Raw genomic sequence first — 11,364 nt, forward strand, 5'->3', positions numbered from 1 at the left:
AAACTGAGCCTCAAATAATCCTGCCCCCCCCCCCAGTTACTCAGAGAGTATAAAAGACATCATAAATCCACCTCAAGCCCCACATATATAGATGACCATGCTTCGCTTTATCTTGGGAAACTTCTGTTCCTGATAACTGCTCGAATCTGTCCGTCTAGGAACAGTGAGCAGACATCTGAGCGCATGTTGATGTGACAAATACCAGGTACATTAATAGAACCGGACTTGCCCAGACTTGTTTCGGATCTACTAACCCGCATTCGAGGCAGCGTTTTAAACAAATTTGGGAGCCGCCGGTAAGGTGCTGTGTAACCAACAGGCACGTGATGCAAACATACTGCAGCCAGGAAAGGTCAGAGGTTAAGTGTGCAGGTCTTCAAAGCTCTGTATCTCTCCAGCTGGTTCAAATAGTTTCAGCTCCAAAGTGTTTTTAGCAATATTCCTGTCAGTGGAAGAATTAGTCTTCGCAACTGGCCAGCAAATGTTTGACCCTAAAGCTTCGGACCGCCCGTTTGTCTTAACGTCAAACATCAGTCTCGTCAACGGTCCTCTGGGACTCAGTGCCAACACCCCCTCCCCTCCTCCTCCTCCGTCAACGGCCGTTTTTGTGAAGGGGGTGGGAAGTGTTTTTTCAAAAAAAGTTCCCTTAGCCTGCATCTGTTCCTGCATCTGTTCGTGGTGAGGCAATGAGAACGCTTGTGATTCATAAAATTAATTTTGGTCCAAATCCACTGAGGCGGCTGTCTGTGCCTGTTCTTATGATCTCATCTGTTTTACACAGTCCAAACATACGCTACGTTAGCGCGCACACACACACACACACCAGCCCTGTACGAGACCACAGATCTGGGTCATTTTCTCCGCTGGAAAAGAAGAAGAAGGGGGTGGAAAAAGGGGGAAAAAAAGAAAAGAGAACTGTTGTTGATATCTCTACAGGATGACAAAGATCAAAGTTTGTGTAATGCTCTGACTCAATCACACAGACGTGGATGTGACCACGAGGGACGGCCGACCCTCGCTGTAAGGGCACATCGGGGGGCCCGAGCGATGGAAACCTTGCAGTGCGGGCGGCACACGTGTCAACAGCGGCCCCCGGTTCCCTCTGCTGCCCTGCCAAACACTGGTTGGGGAATGACTAACAGACTCCCAAGAGGCAGCAGGGAAACCGGAGCAAAAAAAAAAAGAAGACTAAAAGAAAAGAAACAACTGTCAGCTTTGGGCCTGAGCTGTATTTATAACATGAGCACAAAGGCCTGCACAGAATAAGCATCTTTTAATCTTCTCTGGCACATATGTTCTGCTCAAATGTGTTTATGTCTCTCATAGATCAAATCCCAAACTTTTCATAACTTAAATAGAATTAGCGTTTGACCGTTTGATCTCTGGAGATCTCCCAGGGGATCCAGAGGGCTTCAGATATGGACGTCATTACTTGTGTTGTCCGTTTACTGGACTCTGTGGGGTTTTTTTGTCATCAGACGAAGGCGTCACTTCAAACGATTTACTTCATTTAAGAAAAACTTAAATACAAGGTGTGAAAATGAGGCCCATAATTCTGCTGTAATTATTGTATTAGTCAAATAGGCCACTTTATAACTCAGCGAGAGACACTTACGTCAAGCACTGCAAGGTTTTATTGCAAATGGTTATAGAGTCTGATTCAGCGGGGAAATGGCTCCGCTCACTGAGACGGCATTCAGGAAGATTCTGCTAAGAGACCTAACCCCCATGTTAAAGCAGTGGTTCTCAATGTGGGGTACGGGGTCCTTGAGGGGGTTTTGAGGGGATCCATGAGACTACATCTTTCTAAAATACTCCCTGCAGCCTGGATGTGTATCAATTTGTGGTTCCCTGACACCAAAAAGGTTGAGAATCGCCACTTTAAAGGAATAATTTGACAATTTGGGAAGTAAATTTATTTGCTGAGAGTTAGCCTAGCTTAGTAAAAAGGCAGGAAGCACAATGTGTTAAATTAGTGAGCTTTAAAAGTGTTAGCAGGAATATTTTTGAACTTTGGAGAAAGCCAGGCTAGCTGTTTCCCTCTGCTTCCAGTCTTTATGCTAAGCTACGCTAATTGCTTCCTGACCAGATGTAAAATAGTCAAATAAAATACTAACTAGTGACATTCGTGTTTAGTGCTAATCAGCAAATTATTCTAACACACCATATTAAGGTGGTGAACATTGTAAACTTCATACCTGATAAATGTCAGCATGTTAGCATTTTCATTGTGCGTGTGTTAGAATAGCTACAACCTTACTGCCAGCACGGTGTAGTCTCTTAATGTTGTTGCACTGCATTTTCTAGTTATCACTTCCCATTTAAACTATTTTAAGCCAGTATTTTTAATTTTCCTTTCATTTCTTGCTTAAGACGTTTGAGTTTCTTTCAGTGGAATTTTTTTTTATGACTGTTTGGCCATGAAGGCTTTTGTTACTTCTGCCTGAGATACAGAACTCATCATCATTGTCACTTGTGTGCTGGTGAATTTTACTTTTGCGTCAAGAAGTTTGGTTTTTCTTGACATCTGAAATGAGCAAGTGTAAAAGCTTTTGTGAGCTGGTTAAAGCTTTAATCACTGCTGTGGATTGTGGTCGGCACTAAACAGGAGCAAAGTACACATTTATGTGTAGTAAGTTACTGTCCAGTGCCTGGACCAGAATTGAACCATAAAAAGGTGCCAGTACCCTAATTCAGCACAAACCTAAACACAACATAACCCTAATTCTTTTGCTGTTTCTTAGAAATAGGTTTTAGAAATACTCAGGTCTTGCCAGGGGGCTTTTAGGGCATGAAAGCATCAAAAATTTTATTTTTAGGCAATTATCTACCAACTGAAAAAGTCTCTTGATGTACTGTGTGTCAGTTATTTAGTGTCTGGTGGAAGTTGTGACTTTTTTATGAACTGAAAGCTTCCTTGTTGTAGTGTCACTGACTCAGCAGTGCAGCAGGGTTGAAGTCACTGAGGTTATCAGTGGTCATATGACAGCCGGACAGCCGTTGCGCTATCAACCGTTTGCTGACCCCAGGTCAGCCGTGTGGGCTGCTTGATGAGAGGCCTCCGGCTTGTTTTTCTCTTTCTGCATCCGCTCCTCATTCCGCTGTTTCCATGTCTTTTTTAACCCTCCCATCTCCATCTCCACACACACACACACACACTAAAGCAGACATGCATAATGTTTTTCTAGTTTTCATCTTTACAGCCTCAGTCATGCAGATCCACTGGGAGTAGCCCTGATCACAAATCCTCAAACATAAACACACTGAAAACAGACGAGGCTCACTTCAAATGAACACATCCCTACACAACTCATTAGACCTTCTCCTGGAGATCTACACCAGAAGCCTCCCTTCCTCCTCTCTCTGCTCCTCCTCCTCGCTTTCCTCACTCTCCACACTTGTTTGCTTTTCCAGATATGACAGGAGGAGAAACAGGAGAGCTCCACTTCCTCAAATAAAGCAAAAATTACTGATCATCTTAGAGCCTCTTTTATACAAGCAATTATATTTTATACATGCAATTAAAGCACTCACCCTGTTGTTCTGTCTCTCTGTTTTATGTCTTAGGTGTGTCTGATGTGACGCCAGCGGGCTGGCTCAGGGAACACAACTTCAAAACAATGTAGACACCAAAAACCAGACAGAATAAGAGTCTGAAGACCGAGCCGACAGAAAGGAGGGTGAGTTCGAGGAGGAAGAACAGCTGTGCAGAAGATAAGAAGTGAAAGAAGCAGAGAGAAAAAGAGGGAAGCAGCAGACTGTGAATCATTAACTTGAACCTTTTGTGTACAGCAGTGTCACCGACTGCTTCCAGTGAAGTGTTCACTCACTCTCACATCTCCGCCGGAGAAGGATCAGCTCTCGGTCTTCTGAGGGCCTCCGACCCACAATCCACCTTGTGTGTTGAAATCTGAACAGAGGGAGACTCCAGCCGGCGTCAGCATGTGCCATGTCATTGTCACCTGCCGCTCCATGCTGTGGACTCTGCTGAGCATTGTGGCCGCGTTCGGAGAGCTCATCGCCTTCATGAGCACTGACTGGCTGGTGGGATTCCCCCGCACCCCGGATGCCGTCTTCGGCCCCCATGGGGCCACCACAGCCGGAGAGGCCTACAGGCCTACTTTAGGCATCTACGGCCGCTGTATAAAACTGCCCCACATGCAGCGTGGAATACTGTGCGGACCGTACGCCATACACTTTGGGGAGATTGCCAGCGGGTTCTGGCAGGCGACTTCTATCTTCCTGGCGGCAGGGATCCTGCTGCTGTGTGCCGTGGCGTTCATCTCGGTCTTCACCATGTGTTTCCAAAGCATCATGAAGAAGAGCATCTTCAACGTGTGTGGACTGCTGCAAGGGATCGCAGGTAAAAGCTGCACACAACACGTATATTTAAACTTTTGGTACATATTGAAACCTCTGGAATGCTCCCTTTAGAGGAAGATCGTTATGAACCTAAAGTGGCTTTTCTTCAGATATAGACGTATCAAACAGACTCAGGTTTGTGTCACTGAAGAAATGGTGTTAAGGCGGCAGTGTACTTCATCAGAAATGCTTGTTAGATAGTCAAACAGCTTCAGAAACCCCCTCCACTCCTTCCTTTTTGTCTGAGTTGAGGACTTGTGTCTGGCAATTTCTGTAACTTTCTGAAACCCTCAATCCGACATCCTCACCCACATTTAATGCCGTGATTCAACAGGTGTGTGGAAGTGAGAAAGCATTTCTCTCTCTATTTAATGTCCTCCAGTTGTGGTTCTTTTGTAGCACGACCCGGCCGTTAGTCCCACGTATAGGTGTGGCGACAACACCTCCAAGCAAGACTCAAAACAGCATCAACACCACATTGCAAACTTTATTCCTTGGTACTGTCAGTGTTGGTAACTCCCCGTGTACACCTAGACGATAAAGAGAGAGAGAACCGAGGAACCTTAAAGCTAACTCAGTTCATCCAACCTTTTATTGTTTCTGCTCATTCCTGTGGCGTCCACCGTTCATCAAGGTAAATGAAAAGTTTCAGCTGAACACATTCATTACCGCCGCACCGCAACTCCCACTTCGAGAATGATGTGTTTGACTCTCGTGGAGCCTTCCTGTGAACTTTTACCCAAGCAGTCAGAAGTTTTGGTGGCTTGTTTCCACCCTCAGAGCTGTCACTCGGAGCAACTGCCACCCAAATATTTACTTTCTGCCCAGTCAGCTGGAGGTTTTCTGACGCTGAAGTTGAACACGCATGCGTATCTCCATTTGTGTGTGAAGGGTGTGTATCCTGTGTTCATGGTTGTGTGTTTGAGGCCAGATTTCAGACCACTTTAACTCACTGTGGTGAATTATGGAAGGGAGGAGGCCATGAGATCATGCTCACTGAACCTCCTCTTTTTTCACAGACTGTAGCTCTCGGCTTTCTGGTGATTATGGCTGTCCTCCCCCACAGTTGTTTATTTGGTGCAGGCCCAAACAGAAAAAGGTGGGCGTGTGGTGAAGGACATGCCAAGCTGTAAACCCAGCTCTGTGCAGGCCTGTTGACCTTAGAGACTGCTTAAATCCATAGTGAATCATGAATGGCTACTGGAAGGCCCGCTCGACGCAATAAAGCCTGGAAAAGCTTCATTTATTTAAGACGTTATTGCCCATATTCTGTTTGCTATTTGCTTTATATATCTGACTATAGCTGCATGAGTGAGATGAAGGGTTGAGGATATGACTATATACTACCTGCTGACCATTTTTAAATGATGACTGTTGCTGTTGCTGTTGATGACTGAATGTTAACTCTGAAATCTTTCTTTTCTGCTGACTTTAATGACTTTAATGACTTTTTTCCAGACTCATTTTGAAGAAAAACTGCATAAAAGGGTCTGAAATTACACCTGATGGTCACATACAGTACTGGTATAATATGATGCTGAAGGACTAAAGCTACATGCAGCTACAGTTCCAGACCTGAACGGGGCTTTTTGTAATGTAACCTATGAAGTTAGATAATGGTATACTTGTTGGCTTTTAAAAGTACCGCTGATTTACTACTGTAGGTTGTAAAGCTAGTTCGCAGCAGTGCAAGCTAACGTTTGCAGCTTGTTTGCTCACACCAGAGCATTGTTCTTGTGTTTTAGATTTAGGAAATGTGATTTATAAAAAATAACACAACCCTTGCAGTTCTTAGCAAACTGGTTCAGCATGTGGAGAAACTCAGAGCTTGAGCTGTGGTGGCTGAGCTATGATTGGACAAACACAGCTGGGAGAAGGGTTTAGCAAAGTTTCAAGTGTAGAAATGGAGCCACATCAATACGGCAACCACAGATAGCGTTACATAACCTGACAGCGCTCTATTTACGATCTATATAAAGGATGTCTGGGACACATGACTAAGGTAATGAAAGTGGGGAAATGCACCGCTGAGTCTCACTGTGGAGAGGATGAGGATGCGGAAGAGGAAAGAGGGCGAGAGGAGCTTCAAACAGCTGAGGAGGCGGGAGGGTTTCCTTCGTGCCTGTGGTGCTAAAGGCCGATAACCCTTTACTCAATTCAACCACAGGAAGAGATAAGACCCGGCATACCTTCTTGTCTGACATCTAACGGTGTCACTGTGGAGCTTTTCTTTGTCTCTCTTCAGTTCAGTCAGCGCGCAGTCTTCAACGCGACCGCTGTTCTCTCATGAGGCCTGTGAATGATATCACCCTCACTGATATCCACCACCAGCACTACCACACCGACTTTCTCCTAATCACTATTTCCATTATTCGTGCCGACCCTCCGGTAATAAGAAAACTGGAGCCAGACAGCAGATGTTTGGGGAAGTGATTGACCTCAGATGGGAAGATTGTGATGCCGTTGCCAGAGATGGTCACGTCATTGCGCCGGAGTAGCTCCTATTAACCTAATCTTCACATACACTGATGTCACTCTTTTAGACTCTTTTGTTCCCTCTGACACACTTTCTGCCGCTCGCAGTTTCTCCGATGCCGTTAAAGTGACGGTCAGTTTGAGCTTAGGCTGAAGGTAAATCCATTCCCTTTGCTTTACGTAATCGAATGGCTAAAACAGACGCTCTTCTGTTGAGGGTCAGTCGGGTAAACTTTCCTGCAGGCGCGCAGGTTGGAGGGCCCCTAAAGACTTCTTGTACAGCAGTTAGACTACCTGTAAGTGAAATTCTCTGTACATTTATTATCATGAACGCCTTCCTCGCTCATCGTCACTCATGTCGAACTTGAGCCGGGAAAAAAAAGGGGTTAGAGACAAGACCTGCAAACAAACTCGGCCGTAAAACTGTGTCCAATTCTTGTGCCTTCGGTTTTCGAACGCTTTTATTGCCTGCTATAAACTTTCCCTCCAGCCGTGAGTCACAGACCTCATCACAGGTTTAACCGTTGACCGTGACTCAGCCGCCCAGCTGGAAGCGAGGGAAAAATGACAGTGTCTTACAGGAATTAAAGCAGCTTTACTGTGTGTTTTTGTCTTACATCAACGGATAAGAAAGAGGATTCCTGTGCATTTAGGGAGCTGTGGCTGTTAAGGCAATTATACATTATTAGGAAAGCGTTTTTGTGTTTTTTTTATACTGCATATATCTGTAACTTTATATAATACATTATAACTACTTTAATTGGAAAGCAGTAGTATACCTGCTATAAACAGCAAAGGCCATATCATGAAGGTATGCAACCTGTTTATAATCAAATACTGTTGGAGAACTAATAGGTAGATATCATGACATGTTGAGTCCATTTGTGCTGCATTAAAGCTGCTATAATCAATCAAGTTTTACATTAACAATGGATCAAATGACTACAAGTAATGTAAAAAGGTATTTGCTCAGCCACAAAGAAACACCTGACTTTCCTTCAGCTCCGAGCATTTTAGCTGTTTCCACCATACTCAACCCTTCCAAAGTTAGCAACCAGCTGGTGAACATAGTTGAGCTTTTATGTCCCTCATGAGTTGGTGGAGATCAGAAAACAGCTACAATCAAGTGAATATTGGACTTAATGTGGACACCAACACGACCAAAATAATGCTAATGTTGCTTTTATATCTGTTGGATGTGTAAATAGTTAACTTTGCTAACATGATTGCTATATCAGGTCCATAAGATGTGTGTTTACTGGGGCTAAAAAGTCAATAAATGCACCTTTAAGAACAAATAATACATATGAGAAGCAATACCTAGATGTTAGCGGCTCTGTGAGGCTACATGCTAACCAGCAATGTTAAAATGCCTTTCGTTTAGTTGCTAGCTCATTAGCTACACCTAGCTAAAGAATTAGAAGATTAGAAACACCTGCACCTTTAATTAATAAGCAGCACAAAGTAGAAACTCTGTAATGACCATAAAGGTGAATCCACACCTCTCTGAAACTCTGAACTTTACAACCTTCATGAAGGAAGGATTTATTGCAGGGCTGTTGGATTGGACTGCTCTGGTTGTATCTAGGTGGACCTGGTAGTAAACTTAAAGGGGTTCACAAGTGCAAGTGTAGATATCAACTTTATTATTTAGTATTGAGACCATGCACGTTTACATCCAAATGAGAATACAGTATGTCATCAAGAAAAGTTGTTATAAAGACCGCTGTACTCACAAAGGTTCAACAGTCAAATCAAGAAGAGAATTAAAAGTAAAATTGGAGAAAATTTGATCAAAAAGTCATTTTTAATGCAAAAATGTCAAGTCCATCTTCTTAAATGTGTGTAACATTTAAGAGGATCTATTGGCAGAAACGAATATAATATTCATAGGTATGTTTTTATTAATGTATAATCAATGTATAATGAAAATAATTATAGTAATAGTAATATTATATAGAAAAATAGTTGAGTTTTTGTTACCTTAGAATGAGAGTAATGAGAAGTTTCTCCTACATGTTTGGAACTGGAGGGTGAGGCGAGGGTGCTGAATGCCACTCAAACCTAACATTATAGTAAATTAAATACCTTTTTATTCTCACTTCATGTGAATCCCGGAGGGTGGTGGGGGGAGCGACCTAGCTCCTCTTTTTTTCCTGGAAAGAAGAAGAGTGGCCAGATTTCGTGGAGCTGAGCGGAGGCCTGCTGTGCTGTATTACAGGGTGGAGGCTGTGGGAGCAGAGGTTAAAGAGGAGGTGGTGGTGGTGGAGGAGGAGGAGGGCCGGTGGGGGGAGGCAGCTATCAGAAATGGATGGATGGTTGGAATTGACAGTTTGGAAGTTAACAGAGACAAGAGCCAGCGCGGAGGGAATAGTGAGGCTGAAAGGGTGGAGTGCAGTGGGATATTAGGTTAGAAGGTCCAGCTTGTAGGGGGGGTTGTTGATGTGGGAATGTGTGTGTGTGTGTGTGTGTGTGTGTGGAGAGGGGGGTCTTAGGAGGGGTGGGGTTGGGAATTAAAACCATACCTTCAATCCATCACTGGAGCCGGTCTGGACGTCAAGGCAATGCAGCAACATGTGGAAAGAATTTATGACCTAGTTTTCATTTCCTTGTTTAATACGATATTGGGCGCTTTAAGAATGGGAGGAGAAAGAAAGGAGAGGAAGCAGAGAGAGAGAGACAGTTTCACCTCCACACTTTGTTTTTACAAAGTGAAGCAGCGAGACGTGCTGGCTGAAAGAGCGGTTCATTTAATATCTGTAATTGTATTATTGTAAATGTTTCCTCCTGAGCTTTGATTGGTGGCCGCCTCCTCGTCTGGAGGACGAGCAGAGCTGAGGAAAGGATGGAAAACCTCATGACATTAAATTAATAGAAGAAATGACGCATGATCAGCTGCTATATGTGTGTGTATCAGGATTAGTGATTAAAAGTGTTGAAGGCCAAGTCAGCGCGGCGGTAGAAGTGGGTCACAGTATGACAGGAAGTGACCCCATCCTTCCCCCGAGACGCCGGACACCGGAGGGTCAGCCAGCAACTGGGGCAGGCGGGAAAAACCCTTTCGGCTACCTTTTCCTGTTGTTCTCTGCTCTCAGATTCAGGTTTAGGTCTCTCTTTTCCCGGAAGTCTTGCCACTATTATCTTCAGTCACGCTTCAGAGAGTCGGCGTAACGTTTTTGGATGCAGGAAATGTTTAGTAGAGATTTTTTGATGAACTACCATCAATTAACGCTCCCTCTCTCTGTCTGCCCTCCTCGCAGGTCTGTTTCTGATCCTGGGTCTGATGTTGTACCCTGCTGGCTGGGGTTCAGACAAGGTCCAGCTGTACTGCGGTCCCGACGCGGCTCCGTACCGGGCTGGGGCCTGCTCCATGGGCTGGGCCTTCTACACTGCCATGGGCGGCACCGTGCTCACCTTCGTCTGCGCCGTCTTCTCCGCGCAGGCCGAGATCGCCACCTCCAGCGACAAGGTCCAGGAGGAGATCGAGGAGGGGAAAAGCCTCATCTGCCTCCTCTGAGGCCCAGATACTTTTATAGAAGGAGGAGGAGGAGGAGGAGGACGAGGGAGAAACAGGCCAATAACAATCAACACCTGCCTCTTTCTGCCTTTGCTCATGAGGCCGGTCTGTGAAAATGGAGGCCCCTGCATTGTTTACCACTAAAACTGACTCTCTTTTTGTCTCTGTTTGTGTTTATGTGGGAGAAATCTACAAGTGCCAAGTTTTTTTCTCAGTGTCTTTGTCTCTCTGCCACTAGAGGTGCTGTGTATGTCTATCGTATTCATGTTAACCATGTGGAACGCCACCGGAGGAGGCGCTGTCTGTCGCCACATGCCCTTGTAAATAAGTGTGATTATATATATTTTGTACATATCGCAGAATGATTGGTCAGCTTGATCCAGGCTGGGCTGATGATGTCACTCTTGCCTTAAACTACACTGGTGTTTTTTTTTTTTGTCACCGGAAAAAAACCACGACCAGCGAACCTGGATCTGTTAACTGTTTGCCACGTGTGAGTATTAACTCAACAAGGGAACCACTACTCAGTCAGAATAAACTACTCACAGGATCAGAGTGGATGTCCTTTTTTTTTTTTAAAGCTTACAGAATGTACTGTTATTTGAGTGATTAATTGTGTTTGCAGACCCTTGAAATGTATCGATGGGAGTTTATTATCCACACAGACTGCACGAGGACAAGCAAAGGAAGCTCTGTGGCGCATTTTCTTTGTCGTGTGTGTGTTTTTATTTTGTATTTTCTTGCGAAAAGCCGTGAAATGAAGTGAGCTTTAAATCCTAGCCTAAGCTGAAAGATGACCTGTGAAGGGGTCTGCGTCTGGTCCTCGTTCATCCTGTAATCTGTGCACGAAGACATGGACTGAATGATGAGGACACACACACACACACACACACACAATGAAGTATTGCTGTCATTAGTAATGTCTGGTTTCAGGGAGTCTGTCGAGTCATGGATAGTGTCCTATCTGTTCCCATTTGTTTCTGCCAAACGAATAAAGAGAAGGGAAAAAA

General features: G+C 44.5%; 1 protein-coding gene across 3 annotated transcripts in view; it reads left to right on the top strand.

The window, feature by feature from the left end:
* The window catches only part of lhfpl2a (LHFPL tetraspan subfamily member 2a), a 39,949-nt gene extending 28,585 nt beyond the window's left edge, over window positions 1-11,364 (top strand). For 2 of the 3 annotated variants that reach the window (XM_035668529.1, XM_035668530.1), the window contains 2 exons: window positions 3,568-4,363; window positions 10,098-11,364. In XM_035668529.1, the coding sequence (XP_035524422.1) occupies window positions 3,943-4,363; window positions 10,098-10,354 (678 nt within the window). In that variant the 5' untranslated portion in view covers window positions 3,568-3,942 and the 3' untranslated portion in view covers window positions 10,355-11,364. The remainder of the gene's footprint in view (window positions 1-3,567; window positions 4,364-10,097) is intronic. The other variant, XM_035668531.1, reaches the window with a different exon arrangement.

This window comes from Morone saxatilis, unplaced genomic scaffold, assembly GCF_004916995.1.
Source record: "Morone saxatilis isolate NCDOM2014 unplaced genomic scaffold, NCSU_SB_2.0 Contig21, whole genome shotgun sequence".
Taxonomy (NCBI): Eukaryota; Metazoa; Chordata; class Actinopteri; family Moronidae; genus Morone; species Morone saxatilis.